Below are 21,518 nucleotides of genomic sequence, written 5' to 3'. Positions count from 1 at the left end.
TAAGTGGCAGCGTGTGCTCAGGTGGAGGCACTTTATCTCTTCAGTTTCTGTATTAATCATCACTGTGGAGGAGCGATTAATATTGTGCATGGACCATTTTTTGATTAGTTTTTAATAGTCACCATTATCACACATGGACTATTTTTAATATCTTTTTGGGTGGATTTTAGCATTCACCACATGATCATAGGTTGTTCACGTTCTCGTTCAGTCACAATCGTTATCAGATGCCTTTTTTTTTTTTTTTTGTTTTTGTATCTGCCCGATTGCTATATTTTGCTTAATTCTAGGTTAATCTCAGTGGATTCATTCACCAACATTTTGGATTGAAATTTTTTTAATTTACCAACACATTTTTATACAACATTTTCTTCCTAGCTGTGAGTGCACCTGTTTAATTTTTATTGGTTAGCATCCCACAGGTCAATCTAGCGCAACTTTTTATAGTCAATAGCGCCGTTTTAAAAAAAATATATATATTTTTATTGCCTTGTAGCAATATTTCAGGCTGGTGGTGTAATGTGGGTACACTTGGGCCCCTTAGTACCAACTGAGAATTATTTAAATGCCACAGCCTACCCGAGTATCATTGCTGACCATGTCCATCCCTTTATGACTACAGTGTACCCATCTTCTGATTGCTACTTCCAGCAAGATAATGTACCATGTCACAAAGCTGAAAACATCTCACTACTGGTTTCCTTAACATGACAAGGAGGTCACTGTACTCCAATGGCCCCCACATTCACCAGATTGCAATCCAATAGAGCTCCTTTGGGATGTGGTGGAAGGGATGCACAGCCAACAAATCTACAGCAACTGTGTGATGCCATCAAGTCAATTTGGACTAAAATCTGAGGAATGTTTCCAACACCTTGTTGAATCCATGCCATGAAGAATTAAGGCAGTTCTGTAGGGCAAAAAAGGGGATCCAACCCGGTACTAGCAAGGTGTACCTAATAAAGTGGCTAGCGAATACGAGCATACATACAGTTAGGGAAATGGAGCGAAGGTTAAATGCAAGTCAATACGTTTTCCTGCTGCATGCATGTGTGAAGAATTTAGGGAAAGAGGGTGAAGGTCAAATTGAAGTCAATAAGCTGTAAGCCCGTTAACGAGGGCCTTTGCATATAAACCCTTCTCTAACAGTGCAAACAATGCTCTAGCTGCCAGAATATTTTGTCTGCAGAAAGAGTGATGCCATTTGTATAAGGTGTGCAAACAGCAGACTCTGCAAACAAGTCAGCAGAAAGTTCAGGTGTTGACATAGGTGCAGCCGTAAAAAAAAAAAAAAAAAAAAAAAAACACATTTTAAACAAATCTAGTAACGACCTTGGGAACCCAATATATACACCGGTAAATATGCACAGTCCATGTGGGAACACACAACAGAATGCTGGGAAACGGAGTATGTGAGGAATTCATTATATAGGAGCCCAATACATATTAGCCATGGCTTGCACTGAAAGGCCACTAAAAAGGCCCAACAAGCCTTCAATGGATGAAGGACTATATACAGGTCATATTAGCATGATAAACCAGTAATTTTTTTTTTATGGCACTTGGCCATGAAGAGGTCCATACATGTTACATTCAAACTGTACAATTTAAATGCAGTCTACATTTTAGCAAAAAATGATGCTATAGGGCCAAAATTGCATGGAAACCCCTCCAAAGTATTGCGTTTTGGTGCAAAAAGCCAGGTTTGTAAAAGGTTTGGGAAGTCTGGTGTGTAGTAACTTGAATGGCCTTCACAAAATCCCTAACCTTGATCCTATATTTTATGCATTGGGGAAAAATTTAAACAGATTGTGAGCCAGGGCTTCCCACCCAAAGTCACCATCTGACCTCCACAAATGCTTTTTTGGCTAAACAGATTGCAAAATCTTGTGAAAAGCCTTCCCAGAAAAGTGGAGGCTGTCCTATGCACAAAGAGGGGACCAGCGCCATCTTAATGTCAAACATAGTTTATGTAATGTGAAGACCTACTCCAATAATCCAGTTTAGCTGAATCGTACACACGACTCCTCCACACTCGATAAAAACTAAATAAAAAAATGTCAAGTCTTACAGCCATTAAGAAAGTGTATTTTTAATCAATGAATACAAGGTGTTTTCTGATTGGCTGAGGTGAAGAGGAAGGCAGAAGACATCACAATCTCCCAACTCAGCCATGTACTGCCTGATAACAAAAATGCAAGGCTATTTGGGAATGGTCGGAAAGCCATAGGTTTGACCATTTTCCGACGTAGTAGGGAAGTGTCTAGGACTTGGAAAGGAAGACCTCAACTTACTCTATACAGCAGTGATTCTCAACCAGGGTTCCTCCAGAGTTTGCTAGGGGTTCCTTCAACATTGGGCAATTTTTGCCTCTCAGATAAGTTCCCACTGATACCACTGATCTTTTTAACTATCTGTAAGGAGGTAATTCTTCCCACTGACCATCACACTAATGTCTCAGTTGTAGATTTCAGATTTTTAGCAGGGGTTCCCTGAGACCGGAGAACTATTTCAAGGGTTCCTCTGTGTTGAAAAGGTTGAGGCGCTGGTATACAGCATAATCCACTGCAGTGTATTACACCATCCAGCAGTAAGCATTTGTCTGAACCAATCTGGCCCAATTAGGTTTTGTTTTTTTAAGTGACAGAACACACAAAGTTTTTTTTTTTTTTTTTTTTTTTGTTTAAACTAAAACGGCTTTGTTCCGTAACAAATGTACTTTAATCTAGCCCTTACCAACAGTTTTTTTCTATTTCACTTTTTTTTCTCCCACTGAGTACTAGGTAAGCCATGATTCCGGACACCTGTGGGGCTTTCCTTGCACTTCCAGTGGCTAAAACAAGTTCTTTGACTTCATTATGTCCCTTTACATCCCATAATTCTTCACTCCCAGGAAGAAAAATCTGGAAGAAACCTACAACTTTGGCATATGGTTGATGAAGGACAGAATATATGTCCCCTTCATGCAGCATCATTGGTTAAGCTGTTCAGAAAAAAGGGACAAAAGGTTTAGGATGGATATTTTTAAGAAGGCCCCGTTAGTAACCATCAGCCATGATTGTACCATCACCTTCAGCATAGTGGAGGGAGCCAATTGGACCTTCTGTGATTGCATACTACGCTTGTTTAGACTCAAATTTGCAGTGTAGATTTCTGGTAAGAAGGCATTTTACATAATCTTTGGTGGATGTGCACTTAGGTGATCAGAACGTGCATTTTTTTTCACTCGCACCAGTTGGATATTCGTAAAGAATTTTACCATTAAGTCTATTATGATTTGCTTTATGGACACTTGTTGCTTTATCATCGTTTAGCGCTGCAACAGTTACTATGTTTGTTATGATTAGTCCTGTTGTAGCGTTACCAGCAGCTTCTATTTATGTTGGCGTCTACCTGCACACAAATTTTTCTATTCCTTCACCACTGCCGGTTTCCCTTAGTTAGAATGGCCGCACCTGCATCTGATCCAATTGATGGATCGGCCTCGGGGGGGAACAGACCTTTACAATCACTTTAAAGTGCAACTTGCTACCATTTGGACGTAATTCACACGCACATTCCTGGTAGAAGTTGCGTGCCTACATGACGACAAAAGATTGGGGAAGAAGTCAAACGTCATAAGAAAATTAATGCTGGTTAATGTTACTACTCACGCTTTTCATCATCTGCATGTACCAAGGATGCCGCTCTTGACAGTACGTCCAATGGAGTCTCCATTCCCAGGAAGACCCTGTAAACAAACACCAAAATAAAGTTCAAGTTTAATGCAGCATGATGCAAATTGTTACCAATAAATACAAAAGTATTGTACAAAGAAATGATTCACCAACCATCTAAGGTAAGACAGAATAGGTTAATTTGGACTTAAGTTCCTCTGGCTTTCTTCCGTGTTAGGCCTCCTTTTGGGGCTGAAAGACACCAAATATTGATCATACACCCCCCCCCCCCCACTCCATGACCCCAAGATGGTTTACTGTATTTTTCTGGCTCCATGATCTCCCCTTCACTTTCACACTACAATTCCCATAATCCATCTCAGCAACAAATGAGAGGGTAGCTACATTCCTCCATACAATGGGACCATGGATAACAAAACAGCTACCCTCTAACAGCAAGTTTGATCACAGCAGAAATAAGGAATTTGGAGTAGTGCAGAGGAATAGAAGGCGCTTTTTAGTGTTAAGAATACATAAATAGAATAGAAGCTTGGAGGAGCAGGGACAAGTACAGGTAAAGCCGTCCCAGAATGGTTCTGATCTTGGCCAGTTCAGCAGGGACTGTCCAAGATTCAAACCATGTATGGGCTGGCTGATTGTAACCACTTGATCGATCAACTTGGGTACAATCAGCAGGTCACATTTTGTATGCAATTATTGCCTGCAACTATAGCCGCCTAGCAGCGATCAACAAGTTCCCCCGGCCGAGATGGCTTCTCCTGCCAGGAAAACAGTTGCCCCACAGGAGGCATTCTCCCCCCCCCTCATGGTTATGGTGGGGGGGGGGGGAGAAATCGCTCCATCTATTGCCAGCATAAGACTCTAAAGTGGGGGATGGCAACCAGTTGAGGGCGGTCCACCTGTTGATCACCTGCAGATGACAGGTAGATCGCAAACGGGCTCCTGCGCAGCCAACCCCCTGCCTTCTAGGTGCTGGTCCTCTCTCCTCCCAGCCTCAAGCCAGCTCCGCCGCATCTTCTATGACCCGGTCTCTCTCCCCTCCACCCCCAGCTTTCTCTGCCGCTGTGGCCAGCAGAGAGACACAGCTCAGGACACGGGGCAGGATGAGGAGCCCCTCTAGACCAGTCAGTGCTCTCACTGTCATACACAGTTTTCTATTGAACAGGCCAATGTGTACAATCCTTAAGGGATTGATGGTTTGTGGCTACTAATAAAGTGCATTTTTTCCCCCTTTCATTAATCGGTCCCATTGTGGAGAATGCCTCACTTCCTGTCCATAGCCAAACAGGAAGTGAGGAAATCTCCAAAATTAAAAAAATGAATTTCTGGGGACCCCCCATTGGAAGATTACCCATTACTTTTCTGGAGGCAACCCAAAACTTTTCAATGATACATTGTAAACAGGACAAAGCGGGTGAATCTCCTTAATGGGGGCACAGACAGCAATAAAAATATAGTCAGGGGCTCCAACCCCCCCTTCACTATCCAAAACGAAAGAAAGTTTTACCTTTACTTGTACTTTAATTGAACAAGCTAAAGTTAGAAGCCAATTGGCTAATATGCATCAGATTTTGCACTTCAGCTTTAGTAAATCAACCCCATTGCATGTTTGAAAGACTCCATTTAAAATTGACGTGCATGTCTAAATGCAGGTTCATGAATTCAAAGTGTTGCAGCCCCTCCATTCAGAAAATGCCTTTTTATTTTTTTCAAAAAGTACAAAAAATAAATAAATAAAGGGGGGGTGATCAGACAAGGGGGAAGATTGTAACATTCATGCGCTCCCTGGCCAAATCACAGATGGCCTTGTATTTGAAAACACAAGATGCTTTCTAAAAGAAGTTTCACAGCAGGTCACCAACTCAGTGTTCGCTGTGCTCCTGACTGTCAGAACTTTAGCAATGACAATACTGTAGGAGGCTGCATTGTAAGCAATTTTTTTCAAGAAAGCAGCAACCACCAGTGGGGCACACATCAGAGGTAACTTGATAGCGTCTTTTTTTTGCTCACCCTTCATCTTTAGCCCTGGTTCTGGTTCCTGGATTTTATTGCAACTTTAAAAGCAGAAGTCAATGCAAGCTGCAATAAAAAAAAAAAAAAAAAAAAAAAAAAAAGTAGTGCAGGAACCTTTTAGGGTCACAAAGATATGAAAAAAAGGTTGGCAGCAATGGGGTACAACTTGTTATGCAATTTTGACTTTTCAAATCGCACAGATGTGAACCTGGGCTTAAAATGAGACTTGGTAAGTCTACAGCCATTCAGTAAGGTGCACTAGCAGTCAAGGCAGAATATAAGGAGACTAAGAAGCCATTTTTGTTGGAGTCATTTTTAAGCGATTGATCTGCAAGTGCGTCATGTGAGTGCACTTTAAATAAAGTAGGACTCCAATAACGTTTTCTCAAAAGGTCTTTAGGCATGGTTTTCCTGCATTTGAAATGCAGGTCAGCAGATTCCAATTTACTTCAATGGTGCAGTGTGGGGGATGTGGCTGACCTGCCTTTTTATTCCTTTGGATTCAGCACTTTCTAGAGAGGAGATTGCACTGCAGGAAAAATGCTGCGTTTCACAAACGTACACATTTTGGCATTTAAGTAGAAGTGTTTGTTGCCAGTCTGCATGAACCCTTTAATACAGAATAGTGGAGTATGATCTGCTCCTAGTCCTCCTTAACCCCCCCCTGCACCTGGATCATTTGCTGCACTGCCATCAGAGTTGCCCAGCAGGTTCAGCTGACACCTATAATCCTCATCAGGAGAAAAAAAAAAAAAAAAAAAAAAAAAAAAAAAATTTCAGCTGGCAGTTTGCTGCTCCACAATATTGCACCACGTCTCCATCGCATCCTATGGTGGTGGTGGTGACAAGCAGGGACAGCGATCCTAGCACCAGTTACGTGTAGAGTGGATACTACCATAAGTAACATGACATGGGCTGCTGAGCTGTGCTCTCCCAAAATTAACAGGATTTGTTCCCAGTTACCTACACCTGAAATTTCTATGTCCTCTTCACGCTCTCACCCCGACTTACAGGTGGGTACAATCCAGCACTACCTACTCCGTACGTCCTCGCTAGACTCCTGCACGGGGAAGGACAAGCTGGCAGTGCAGCCAGTTGCACCCCGGCAAGCCTAAACCTCCTCCCCAGGTTCAAATGGACTCCTGTGTGCAGGGGCACTGCAGAAGAGCTCTTGGCTCCTCTAGCCCCTGTAACTGGGTCTCCTATGCCCTGTCCGTTCCACTGGAGATGGCCCAGTAGAGCTGGGGAGTGAAATCAGCGGGCTCCATTACCACAGCCCTTCTCTCCACATTTAGGGCAGACTTGGAATCCTGGGCATCCAAGATGGAAGCCTCCCTCCATGTAGCATTACAAGCCCTCCAACACCAGGTTTCAACAACAGCAACTGCTATATGCGCTCTGGTAACTACCTATGATGACCATATGGCTCGTATTGTGGCCCTCAAATCTGCAACCATGACACATCTCTCCTGTTTGTGGCAGCACCACCTCCACATAGGAGGACAGTGAAAACAGGAGCCACAGAACAACATTAGGTTGCAAGGAGTGCTGGAAGCAACCTCAGGTACTGATCTAAAACCCACTGTCACCTATCCTCAACCAGGTCCTGGGTAGGGATGTTACATCCCCTATTAAACTAAACAGAGTGCATAGAGTGGGAAGCATGGGGGGGCAGACAGCAGTGACCACCCTCGCAATGTCCTACGCCGGGTCCATTACTATACACTAAAAAGGAAGAGAAGGCCTGGCATTTGAGTCCTGCGGATTCCGATATAAAATACACCTTGATCCGGAGCTCTCCCACGACACCTTATACACAAGACAGGTGGTCCGTCTGCTGTTGGATTTTATGCGTCAAACTGGGGCTACTTACACTTGGGGCCATCCTTTCAGCATCAAAGTAACCCGAGATGACATTTAGAAGTTAGTTTTGTAGGATCCTGACCAACTTCCTGCCTTCATCTTTGTACAAGACCCTATCAGCATTTCAAATTGGCTAGACCTTCCAGAGGACCATCAAAGAATCACAGGCCCTCTCCTGCAACATAGCAGATGTCCAAGATCTGGATCTGCTTCTTATGGTCCTAGAACAAGGTAACCAATGTTACTAGAAGACAATTTTTTTACAGTGGGTTTACACTTTTCAATATGGAACTTAGCAAAGTTTGTCTTGGCACTTTTTTTCTACCATGCATCTCATAGGGACTGTATAGATAATTTGATGTGATCAGGTGTTTTTCCATTGCCTCTGAGGCTGATGCACCCAACAGGGCTGTAGATAAGATGCTGACAATGTTGCTGCTCTTTATTAATGCTTAGGGGCTCCATTTGACAGCCAACCGTCCTGGCCCTAGCCGTATACTTTCCCCATGCATTGGCTATACAGAAACTGAAATTAATATTCTGAGCATCATTTCCTCTAGAAACCTTCCTATCATCCAATTGTCCAGTACCTTATGGATTCTCCTAATTGGGATGCAGTCCGAGCCAAAATGGAGCCCACCATTAAGTTCCTGGGATAGTCCCAGTAGCCGCCAATGCACCTTTCCTGTTCTTTTGGGCCAGTGAATATGCTGACTGACTTGAGTCCCCTGGAAGCCGCCTTCTTGATCTCCTCTCAGTCCTAGGCCTAACTGACCCTGTTCCATAGAACTAGTTGACTTCCTCAATGTCACCTCATTTTTTAAATGCTTATAATGCACATTACTGGTCGTGATGATAGCTGACTGAACATGGGCATTCAGGTTTTTTTTTTTTCAGTTTGAAAAAGTATATGCGGTTGTTCTTTTGCAACCTAAAATCTTTGGTAATCAATATATTACGATAGATGGGTGTGTTGCAGATACATTGTCTATGCCTGCTATTTTGTAGGTTTCACAACTCAGTCCTCCCGACTCCGACCTCTCTCCCTAAACAGGATTGGCACGATTTGTGCCCAACACGTGATATTTCATGGTGTGTCTTGCTATAGCAGACACCTTAGGTTCTGTTTTGAGACACCTCTCTCAGGTGTCCCGTTTAGTCTTCCTCCACTCTGCCTTTCAACTCCTTCACATTCCCCTTTTGTTTCTCTCTCTCCCCCCCTCTCTCTCTCTGCCCCCCCCCCCCCTTTCTTGAGCTTTCAATTTTTCTTTTTGCTCTATGGCCCATACAGTGTTCTCAGCCTCAACTTAAACTATGGTCATACAAATGTAAAATGTACTTAATGTAGCATCTAAGCAAGGGAAATCCTATATCAAATGCACAAGAGCCAAGTCAAGTTACACGCTTTCAATCTGCCTTCACTCCTTGTTCCAACAGATATTGCAACAGATGGTCCCATAGTACTAATCCATCCCAGAAAAAGGGAGTATCCACCGTTTTTTCACAAAAGCACTCCCCATTGAATTGCTTGACCATCTGACCCTCAGGGAAGGCATGTATTTGTGAAATTTTCACTGTGGGGAGTTGAATTTACAGTAGCTAACATTTACCTACCGAATAGCAACCAAGTTCCATCAGCTTTGCAGTATCTGAGGATTTTGAGTTCATGGAGGGCAAGCTCATCCTGGGTGGGGATTTTAATACCCCTCTGGAGGCACTATTTGACTCCTTCACCTTATGGTCATGTATTTCATTCCCCAAATTGAGGGCTTTGAAACGCACATATGACCTGCACCTTGTAGAGGTTTTGGGGGGGGGGGGGGGTATTGTACCCCAAGTCTCATAACTACACACACACTTTTTTCAGTTACATCAGACCTATAGTCTCATTGACTAACTCTTGAGTGACCCACAGCTGTCTTGATTGGTCTCCTGAGGCTATGATCTGGTCTGACCATTCCCCTATATACTTGACGTTCTAACACCCCTCCACACCGGTGGCGCTTGAATGACTCGTTGCTGGCAAATTCAGACTGTGTTACACGTGTAGCGAAGACAATCTAACTTTTTTGGGAACCATGCACAAGATACCATGTTTCCCATCCAATGAGAGCCACTAAAGGCAGTGTTGCATGGAACCTTTATTCAATTAGGAAATCGCCTGAAAAAGGAACACTAGTGGCTGCAATTCAAAAGCTCAGAAACTTCTCACCCAAGATGAGTTCAGGGATTTTTACAAATATCTGTACAACATACGTGTGGCTCAGTCGGCAGGTTCCCCCTCTACTTCAGGAGGACAAGTTCCAGGTCATGGAAATTACACTCCCCACTTTGGACGAGGAAGCAGTTAACGAACTTGAAAAACATATTGTGGTAGATGAAGTTGCGAGAGCCATTGCAAGTACACCAACTGGCAAGAGCCCAGGGCTGGACAGCTTAACTCCCAAGTTTCATAAACAATTTTCTCCCCTTCTTACACCCTTCCTTACTAAAGTTTTCAACTCTGCTCAGCGTTCCCTCCACAAACACTTGAAACTCATTAATTCCTCATCCTAAAAACTGAGAAGTACCCGACTATGCACAAATTATAGGCCAATATATGAAGATCTTCGCCAACGTGTTGGCCAACAGAATAAAACCATTGTAGCCCAGTCTGATCCACTTAGATCAAGTGGTATTTGCGAGTGACCGTGAAGCAAGGGATAACACCCTAAAAACCCTTTTATTCAACTTTGCATCGGTCGTTAAGAGGCATAAAGGAATATCATGGGTTTGGGCAGAGAAAGCATTTAACGGAGTGGATTGGCAATTCCTCCAGCTGTCTTTACAACAGACACTTGGGAGCTCACATGATCTCAAGAATAATGATGCTCTACTCCTCTCCATCTGCTAGGATTAGACTGAACAGCTCTGTCGCCAGCATTCTCCATCTATAATGGAACATAAGGATGCCCTGTCCCCTCTCCTATATGTTCTCACAATGGAACGTTTAGCCGTCGCTCTACAAAACAATCCCTCTGTGCAAGGAATAATGGTCAGGAGGCAGCGTCATGACGTAGGGGGCGTGGCCGTGGAGCTCGTTCCTCCGTGTCCCCCCTGCTCTCCCTCGCTACCCTCCACCTCACGCCGCATGGAGCGCGGCGTACTCCTCAGCCTCTCAGACCGCACGAACAGACCGGGCCGCTGACATCGGCGATACGGTCTCTGGAAGGGATACCATCTGGACGGAGAAAACGAGCGGACCGGACCGGGAAGCAGGCACAGATGCTGGGGCCATACCAAGATGATCGGGTAGGATCCCACCGCTCACCGTCCGCTGCTAACGCTGCATAGGCTGGCTGATTCTCCGTGCTTTAACACCCTCGCTGACCCTCGCTACACCAAGCTGCTCTGGGATGAAAGAGAGCCTTAGGAGGTCAATGCTGATGCCGGGACGCCGGGACTAACTCCTCAGGGCTGCACCAGGGAGGTGGTAAGCGTATCAGCCTGTGAGGGCTAAGACAGCTGTACAATATCTTTGCTTGGTGATATTGAGGAACTTGTTATATTGGTGAAGCTCTGAGATCGTATATGTGCTGCGGGCCCCCTCATAGTAAACAGTGGGGAGATTATGGACCGTTCTACACCTATTCAGTGTTGAAGTAATAACAATAATCCCTGAATGAAAATCAACAGTGACTGGTATTATGCTCCGCAACTTCTGCTGGAGCTGTGGAGTAGCGGTTTAAAAAACGTATGAGATATAAGGACAGCATACCAGACAGGGAGATACCCCCCTGGTTATAGCTTTGGCTTATTTGTTTATCCCCCCCCCCCCCTCCTCTATGGAACAAGAAGGCTGTTTTGGAACGTGGACCCCCGAAGGACAGTATTCCCCTGTACACTTCAAACCTGCATTAATTAGGCTCTAAGAGTACTTGGAGAGGGGGAAGAGATAAGAGATGAGAAGAGGAAAAGTTATAATTTGCTTGCTGCTGAACCTGCTCTATCTGCTAAAACCCCCCCCTTTTTTCTTCCTGAAACATAAAGAATAGCTGAACAGATACGTACATAACCAAAAGGGGGAAGATTGTACTGAACAGTAGCCATTGGATGCATCTTAATGTTTAATATCTGATGTTAGAATCTTTCTGGCGGGAAAAGCTGGAAAGGGCATTTAAAATCTTTTACTGTAGTGGGTCGGTTTTGTACCTTCCCAGTCAACAGTTAAAGGTCTGAAGTTATTCGATACCATTCCCTGCTTTTCGATTTTTGGGTGGGATAACTTACTACCAGTATAGATGTACTTATTATAACAGCTATAATAATATTAATGTTAATATCTCTCCACTGCCTAGTTTGGGTCGCTTTAGGTAACTCAAGGAGATATACGGTATGAGCTTGGACAGATGACCTACCGGCGAGGTGGAAAGCATTTGAACTAGCTTCCATCCTTTCTGTTTTTTTTTTTTTTTTTTCTTCCTTTTTTGCCCCTATGGTTTTTTTTTCTGCTCTTGATATCTCTGATTTAATTGTTCATCATTGAGGGTGGTATTAGCCCCCTGGGATATCTCTCAAGGCCTGGGAGAGAGGTATATTAGGTATACTAGATCAGGGTGGAGATAGGGGGGAGGGAAAGAAGGAAGAGGGGGAAAACAGTAAAGAGAATAACTTGGCGATCGATAGATAGTGAGAGGTGGACCCGGGTCTGGCCAAAATGAAGGGAAAGGCAGGTAAGGCAAATAAGACGATCACCCCGGCGGCAAGCCCGGTTGGAATCCAAAAATACATGGCTGCAAATTCTAGTATCAGAGAGGATGAAGAGATCGGTAGCCCTAGAATAGAAAAACCATCCCGCTCGGGCCCAAACAGACAGAAGGGGGAAGAGGGTAGGGGGGTAAAAAACCCTACCATAAAGTTAAGTGAGGTTAAAAAAAAAAAGCGGAGTAAACCCACAAAATGAAGGAGTAGTCCAAAATAATCCCCAGGGAGCGGTGGGGATGGGTAATAGAGAGGCAGAAGAAATGGTCTCGGATAGTCATAAAGAAATCCCCCAGTCCCCACAAATTAGGGAGATGCTCTCTGAGATGTTCTCGAGAATGGAGGTCTCTCTAAGGGCGGATATCGCAACAATAAGAAGCGATATAGGCTTGGTTTTAGGGAGAGTGGAGGAGATAGAAAATAGAGTTGAGAACCAAGAGCGTAAGATAGACGGAATTGTAGAACAGATAACAGCCCTCCGTAGGTCAAATAGATCAATTAGATATAAGTTGGAGGATCAAGAAAATAGAAGTAGGAGGAAGAACATACGGATAAAGGGCCTCCCGGAGTCATATAGCGGTTCCGCCCTGGGAGAGATAGCTCAACAGATTTTTGGCCCTCTAGTGGATAAGGAAGCTACAGCCCCATTGAAAATTGATAGAATACATAGAATGACACGCCCCCGGGGGATTAGATCAGAAGCACCGCGAGACGTTATAGTGCGATTTCACAATGTAGCAGAAAAAATGCAGGTAATGGGAAGAGTGAGAATGCAGTCTGGGGTGGTCCATGGGGGCACGGAACTGCAGATCTATTCTGACTTAGCGGGGGAGACATTGGGAAGAAGAAGATGTTTAAAACCACTCACGGAATTATTGAGAGCGGCGGATATCCCATATCAATGGGGATTCCCAGCATGTCTCATAGGGAAGAAAGAGGGACGATCTGCAGTTCTACGCTTCCCAGAAGACCTCCCAGATTTTTGTGATCAGTTAGGTATACACCCTGCCCCAAAGATTGAATGGGGCTGGGAGGATGTATTAGGGGGTCAGGGGAATAGCACCCAGGGGAGGAAATGGCAGGATGGGCCGAGCAGTAGGAGATGAAAGTAGAATACTGGAATACTGGAAATGAGCTGAGGGTATGGGCAGCGCTGGGAGCTGAGGAGTGCGGGAGGGGGGGGAGGGAGGGTGGGGGGGGGGGACGGGCGGATAAGGGTACGAGCCCTAGGGATACTATGGGGGTGCGGCGAACACAAATATCGGCCCACCAGTGCCATGGGCTTAACGGGAAGGGGGGTGTCCTACCCAGTCTCATAAGACGTTCCGTTATAGGACAAGGGGGAGGTAGGGAAGGGATAGGGGGGAGGGAGGGAGAGGGTGGGAGGGGGGTTTGGGTGGCTTTTTGGGGCTCTCACTCGGTCCTCCCATGGGGTTAAGGGGGACAGGTACCACTGGATCCACTAGACGCTTCAAGAAGGAAAGGAAAATGGAAAGCGAAGTTGAAGGGAAAGAAGGGAAAAAAAAAAAAAAAAAAAAAAAAAAAAAGGGAAAGGCAGAAGAAAGAGGGGGTATTACCCCGTGTAGAGAGCTATGGTAGTCCTTAATGTTATCACTTATAATGTAAGGGGGTTAAATTCAAAAAGGAAAAGATATAGGATAAATGACGAACTGCAGTACATGGAAGCTAATATAGTATGCCTTCAAGAGACGCATATAACATGCACTTCTGGGGTTAGATTGAATTCGGCTAATTTTCCGGTGTGGTTTTATGGGGATTCCCCATCCCCTTACGCGAGAGGGGTTGCGATAGGGTTTAGTAGCACAATGAGGTTTAACCTAGAAGAACGTCTAGTGGATCCGGAGGGTCGTTACCTGTGCCTAAAAGGCAGGCTGTTGAATGTTAAATGTACAATTGTCAATATCTATGCCCCAAACAAGAATACGGATAGATTCCTGAAGAAAGTATTAAATAAAATAGAAGATTTTAAAGAAGGGAAATTAATCCTGGCGGGGGATTTCAACTGGAGTATGAACCCTAAAATAGATACTACAGGGGCGGGCCCTAGGATATCTGAGCACAAACAGAAAATGCTCCTAAGGGCGTTAACGGCATGTCAACTATACGATACCTGGCGAACACTGCATCCAAAAGATAGGGATTATACATGTTTGTCCTCGGTCCATGGTTCTTTCTCCCGAATAGATTATATTTTTCTGGAACATTCACTTTTAAGGGCACTTAAGAAGGCTGAAATAAAGATAAGAACAGTTTCAGACCATGCACCTGTGCTGATCCAGCTGGAGATCGGGGGGGATCTGGGACCGGGGATAAATTGGAGATTGAATGAATCCCTATTACAGGATAAAGATACAGTAGACAGGATCGAGCATGAGATTACACAATTTTTTAATCTGAACGACACACCGGAAACCTCTAGCCCTGTATTATGGGAAGCGCATAAGGCAGTTATAAGAGGGGTACTAATAGGGATTGGCGCAGGGAAAAAGAGAGAGAGGGAGAGGAGGAAAACCCTATTATATGAGGAAATTCAGAGATTGGAACAGATGGGGAGACCATGGGGGCTTCGGGACACCCAAGATTTAATAACTAAAAAGCGAGAGCTAGATGAGTGCTTGGAGCAGGATAGAAGAACGGCCTACCATATTCTGGGAAGAGAAAGGTACCAATGGGGGAATAAATCAGGTAAATGGTTGGCGAGGAGAGTGAAGGAAAAGAAAAATAGAACTTTTATCCCAAAAGTAAGAAACGCTGAGGGGGACATACAAAATATGCCAGATGATATTATGAATACATTTTTTTCATATTATAGGGGCCTTTATAACATCGGGCGACAGGATAAGGTAGAGAATCGAGCAGGGGAGGAAATAAAAGATTATTTAAATCAGATAGATATCCCCAGGGCCAAGCAAATAGAAATGGATGCACTAGAAGCCCCAATATCAAGAGGGGAAGTTGAGAGGGCGATTAAAAATACAGCTAAGGGAGGCTTGCCGGGGCCCGATGGTTTCCCGATCTCATACTATAAGCAATTCCAAAAACAGCTAGTCCCAAAACTATGTGATTATTTTAACGCAGTAGGGAAGGGCGGAGAATCCCGCGAGGAAACACTTTTGACGCATGTGGTCCTGATCCTCAAAGAGGGAAAGGACCCAACGGCAGTGGAGAGCTATAGGCCAATTTCCTTGCTAAACTCAGACATCAAACTGTTTGCAAAAATTATTGCTGAAAGATTAGGACCGCACGTGTCGGAGTGGATCCTGCGGGATCAGGTTGGATTTATTGAAGGGAGGGAGGGTCGGGATAACACACTAAAGACCATCATGTTATGCCAAGAAGCGGTAAGACGGGGGGCCCCCACGGTACTCATGTCAATAGATGCGGAAAAGGCATTTGACAGAGTGGGGTGGGGGTTCCTGTTTGAAGTGCTGGAAAGGTATGGATTAGGGGAGAGGATGAGGGGCTGGATAGAAGCCCTATACACCCACCCGAAAGCAAAAATAAGAATAAACGGAGCCCTGTCTCGCCCCCTTGAGTTGCTCAATGGGACAAGACAGGGCTGCCCGCTATCCCCATTATTATTTATATTGTCGCTTGAACCCCTGCTGATGGCCATTAGAAAAAATCGGAACATTCATGGGATATTGGCGGCCGAGAGAGAGTTCAAGGTCGCTGCGTTTGCGGACGATCTTTTGCTCTATGTTTCTAATCCTGGGGCTTCTATACCAGCAATAATGGAAGAATTATTAAAATATGGGAAGGTCTCTAATTTCAAGGTTAATATATCTAAATCGGAAATTTTGAATTTAAATACGCCAATAATAGAGCAAAACATCCTCCAATCTAAATTTCCCTTTAGATGGTGTGGGAGGGAATTGGCCTATTTGGGAATAAGGTTGACAGCAAAGATGAGTGATCTGTTTGAGGCCAACTATATGCCCATAGTAAATAAAATTAAACAACATTTGGAAAGGTGTCAATATAAAGCTCTATCATGGACAGGTAGAATAAACGTAGTCAAAATGTTTATTTTACCAATCTTCACCTATACGTGCCAAATGATCCCAATAGTGTTACCACAGGCTTATTTAAATAAAATTAAAAACTTTGATTAATAGGTTTATATGGAAAAAAAAAGCGGCGAGGGTGGCACTGAACACCCTGATAAGAAGTAAAGACAGGGGAGGGTTGGCAATGCCGGATTTTAAAAAGTATTATGAGGCCATAGCAATTTCACGAATCCCGGATTGGATACACAATAAAAAGGGAAAGGATTGGGTTGAATTAGAAATTAAGTTAAGTAGTAGGGAATTAGGGGAAATAGTATGGATACCTGCAAAACATAGAGAATTAGGCCATAGCACAAACACACTGACAAAAAATTTACTTCAGATATGGGACACAATAAATAAGAGACATAACTGGGGACATAACTCACCACTAATGCCACTATTGGACACTAAATTTTTTACCCCAGGGCAAGAGGAATACTTATATTATAGTAGATGGGTTAAGAAAAATAACATTAAATTACAGGAGGTGATGGAAGGAAATAGGATGTGCACATACGAGGAAATTATAGGGAAATGGGGTCACAAACCATTAGATAAATGGAGATATCATCAATTATATTATTTTATTCAGTCTCTACCACAGCCACTACGGGGTAAGGAACAACTTAGACCACTGGAGAAGCTATTAGTGAACCGTCAGTGCCTCGAAAAAAGGATCTCAAAACTTTATAAAATCCTAATAGAAAGAATAGAGCAAAATTACCCCCCCTGTCTAGAAAAATGGGAAAGTGAAATCGGGTCCTTAAGTAACGATTATCATAGAAATAAGATAATTAGACGTACCTACTCGGTTGCCGTAGACTCACAAACACGAGAGATGTCATACAAACTTTTTACAAGATGGTACATAACCCCACAACAAGGAAACAAAATATGTAGTGCGACCCCCCGGGCATGCTGGAGAGGCTGCTTGGGGGAGGGCTCATTTGCTCATATATGGTGGCTTTGCCCTAAGATACAGATATTCTGGGGTAAAGTAATTGAAACTATTTTTGAAATAACTGGGGAAAGGATCAGGAGGGATCCATGGGTATGTTTATTTCATGATATAGAAAAAGGGGAGAGGGAGTATGGGAATTCCTTGATCCCCTGTTTATTAAATGCTGCTAAAGCACTGATACCGCTAAGATGGAAAAGATCGGATCCCCCCTCAATGAGGGAATGGGCAGAAAGACTAGAAAGGATACGAATTATTGAAGAGTCAATGTATAAACTGGATAATATGGAGGAGAGGTACCAGAATAAATGGCATCTCTGGGTATTATTTTGTAAAACTGAAAATTATTTGAAGATGGTGGAAGATTAATCAAAAGCAATCCCATGGAGTAGGATCGAGTGAGAGAGGGGAGGGGGGGGGGGGGAGGGAGGGTAAAGGAGGATAACCTTTATAAGCACTGATGCTGTATGTATTATTATGTGGAATGGTTTATATATGTTTTAGAGCCGTTTGTAAATTTTGGATAACTTCAAAAATAAAGAATTATAAAAAAAGGAATAATGGTCAGACCCACCCATACTAAACTTGCTCTAGTTGCAGACGGCCTGTTCCTATTTGTGGCACACCTACACTAGTATCCGCCCTCAGTTTTGCAGGAGTCTGAGATTTGGGGCCGTCAGTAATTTGAAAGTGAACTACAGTAAAATTGGAAATCAATCTCTCTGTGTAGGTCTGTTTTTTTTTTTTTTGGCAGACTCTCAACTGCCTTTTCTTTTAAAACAGGGTCTACCTCCATCCGATACCTTGGTATTCAAATACCCAGCTCTTTTCCAGGAATTTCACTCCTTAGAATCCAAACTGATCTGTCTGTCTACGTACACATCCAAATGGCTCTCATGGCTTGGTAGGGTGAACACCTTGAATACGGATGTTCTTCCCTGGTTTTTGGACCCATTCTAGACAATTCGATACACATACCCAATTCCTCTTGCCGGAAATTGCACCAGCTGTTTACTAAATTAGTTTGGAATGCAGCCCGTCTCAAATTCGATACGGAAGTCATCTCTTCCGAAATCTAGAAAAGGAGCTGGAGCCCCAGATGCTTAGTTGTATTTTAAGGCAGTGATACTTGCATACTTGACTGGTTTCACAACTTTACGACCAAGCTCTGGATTCACTTGGAAAGCCATATAAACCCCATTGAACTCTTAGCTCTTCTATGGACCATAGGGGTTCCTACCCCCTCTGACCTTATTCGTCAAACAATCCAAATTTGGGGTCGCTTGTTATCTAGTGGGAACATATCAAATCCTTCGGGCCTAGGACTCCCTTGTTTGGGACTCCAGCCTTCCCAACGTCTAGGCATGTGACTAGCTTTGGACCGTGGCGAAAAGACCATAGGAGGCTTTCCCAGGCTCTCTGAGCAGACGCCGCTTTAAGGCCAGATAGCCCTTCCAACTTGCTTTCTCCATACCCTATGCAGGGGCTCCAGAAGCAGCAATTAACTTGCTATATCCAAACCTTCCCATCCGTGTCAAATATTCTAGCTGAACTGACAGGATTAGAGGATATGCTCCTTCAAGCTGACCCTCCAACGCACGTGGTATCTCAGCTTTGTTCCCTCTTGCTGAATGCTTCTTACCCTGATCTCTCACCCTACACGATAGCTTGGGAAAAAGAATTAAAACACTCCATCTCCCTCATTGACTGGCAAAGCACATTGACATAATTTCAACACGACAACGTGATACCTGTTGGCGGTGTCCAAGCTCCCAGGGGTAGCATGCTCAACGTTTGGTGGGATTGTCCTCCCATACAGAAATTCTGGCAACAGATATTTCGTTATACTGTAAACTGATGACGACCTTACTCCTGAGGTAGCCCTCTTATCCATGCTCCCAGGAAAGCTCAAGTCCATGACAAAAGATATTGTGTCACTTCTTGGCCACAGCCAGAATAGTGATCCCGTGGTATTGGAGACCAGTACCTTCCACGGGGAGCGGGCTACTGAAGTAGACCATATTAGGGACCTTGAATGCTTGTTGGCTGAGGAATCTAAGACGAACAGTTCTCTTACTTGGACTTCATGGTCCATGTTCAGATACTCATCGGACTTAATCTCCTGGACAGAGGGCGACTTAGGCAACGCCACCACATGACCATGTACGAGCGATTCCTGTTCCTAATCTTTGTTTCCTCTGCTTCATCTCAACTTCTCTTCCATGTATGAATGTACCCCTCAGAATCCATTAAGCACCTGCTCCTGATGCAAAGTAGGATTCTCGCAGCCAACTCCTCTACAGTATAGCAAGTTTCTAGAATAAGATTGAGTGCAATACATGTTTACATGTAATCTTCTACCTTGAAATGAGAGCGACCTATATTGCTCCATGTTATGCCCCAACAGGTTGCTCCAACTGCTGTTTGATAGGCATAATGAACTTGATACAACACTACATTTTGTAACCTCTCAATACATATGTTTTAATCACCATTACTTAATAATGTTGATGTTTTATACGCGGACTGCATTTTCTACCTTGTTCCTTTCAATAAAATAAGACTGAACTAAAATTATTCTTCTCAAAATATTGGGAGCTTTGGACCAGATTAGATTAAAGAATTTTCTACCACCATCACCAGAAACGAGGAAAGAATTTAACTTCCCCCCCCCCCCCCAATCAGTGTCCGTATTTATGGGGAAACTCCTCCCTCACTCTGTGCTATTGTGATCTGCCTGCAGGGAGCCTTCCCTGTCGACAGAAAGCAATGATCACACTCAGAGGCTATAGTTGCCGGCAGCGATCGTAGGCAAAATATCTGACAGGCTGGCTGTACTGAAGCTGATCGATGGATCGACTTCAGTACAACCAGCCTGCCCAGATGGATAGAATTTCAGCTGGTCATTGCTTAACCAGCTGAGATTTGATCCAACTATGACTAGCTTAAAGTGTTACTAAACCCACAACAGTAAAATCAGTCTGTCTATGGAGTAATGCATAATGGTTATACTTCCCGTGAAACCTAAGGCGTTAATCCTGCATGGTGTAAAAAGGCCGTTTGGAAGAGGGGGGAAGATCAGAGGACAGGATCAGAGTCCCCAAACCATCTACTGGTGGAACAGAGGCTAGGGGATAAGCTATCAATACACCATGCAGAGCATTTTCTTTTTCTTGGCAGAGTATTTGTCTGGACAGTGCTGATCAAAGGGTCAGGGGTCCCGCAGCCTCACAGGACATTCAGAGCAGAATGAAAACTACTACAAGCTTTAAACAGACACTGATAGAAGTCACAAGACTGCTATATACTGCTGGTAAAAAAAAAGGTATTTAGCAGTTTATATTTACTTAAAATTATTGCATTTTCATGTTCTATGTACTGTGGGAGACCAGATATAGTGACTGCAGGGTCCTGGGTTTAGGAACACTTTAAGACTAGGAACAGGAAAAGGTACTTTTCCTTACCTGACCTCTCACTCTTCCATGCCCCACTGGTGGACTGTCCCTCCATGGCCTCACGTTTAGTGCAGGGCTATGGACCCTGCATTGGTCTTGGACATCAGACGGTAAAACGGCTATGGGGACTGGTCTAGCAGCACAGTAGCAGAGGATCGGGTAGACAAATCTGATTTTCCCCAAATCCCCTAGATGAACCCTTGCTCTGTAGATGCAGCTGCATTGCAAGGGAGAAGGGATTCGTTTCCTGGAGTTCAGAGTTCATATAAAAATGACGTGCAACATCCAGCATTTTTATACAAAGTCCTAATTCACAGTTTGGAAATGCAAAGCAGCATTTTTTTCTGGCTGAAGAACTGCACCTGTGACGTATGAAGAGGATTAAGCATGTACAATTGTACTGACCACAGAAGGCTAGAACAGGTATTGTTACAAGATTAGGAACCATCATGAAAGATCCCAACTGCTCAAATTTACTGAAGGAAAGCTAAAAGATAGCTAAAAGCAAGTTAACCATTTCATAGCCTACAGATCCTTAGTCAAAAATACAGTAATAGTAATTAGGGTTTTGGAGTTTGAAGCTTAAAAAAAAAATAAAAAATAAAAAACCACACCACAGGATTTTTGTTTTAAGGCCTCACACAGCTTTTTTTTTTTTAAACAGGCTGTAAAGCTAGTACAGACGCCAGGGGGAAAAAAAAAAAAAAAAAAAGGAGGGCGACGAGGACAAGGGCTTCTT

At 43.8% G+C, this 21,518-nt stretch overlaps 1 protein-coding gene across 1 annotated transcript in view; it reads right to left on the bottom strand.

Moving 5' to 3' along the window:
• VGLL4 (vestigial like family member 4) overlaps positions 1-21,518 on the bottom strand; it is a 220,231-nt gene that overhangs the window by 120,022 nt on the left and 78,691 nt on the right. Inside the window, exon 2 of the mRNA XM_077452128.1 lies at positions 3,654-3,730. Coding sequence (XP_077308254.1) covers positions 3,654-3,717 — 64 coding nt within the window. The 5' untranslated portion in view covers positions 3,718-3,730. The remainder of the gene's footprint in view (positions 1-3,653; positions 3,731-21,518) is intronic.

This window comes from Lithobates pipiens, unplaced genomic scaffold (genome assembly GCF_037356315.1).
Source record: "Lithobates pipiens isolate NorthernLeopardFrog02 unplaced genomic scaffold, aLitPip1_a1.2 Scaffold_23, whole genome shotgun sequence".
Classification (NCBI taxonomy): domain Eukaryota; kingdom Metazoa; phylum Chordata; class Amphibia; order Anura; family Ranidae; genus Lithobates; species Lithobates pipiens.
The sequence above is the reverse complement of the archived record's forward strand: the minus strand, read 5'-3'. Positions and strand labels throughout refer to the sequence as shown.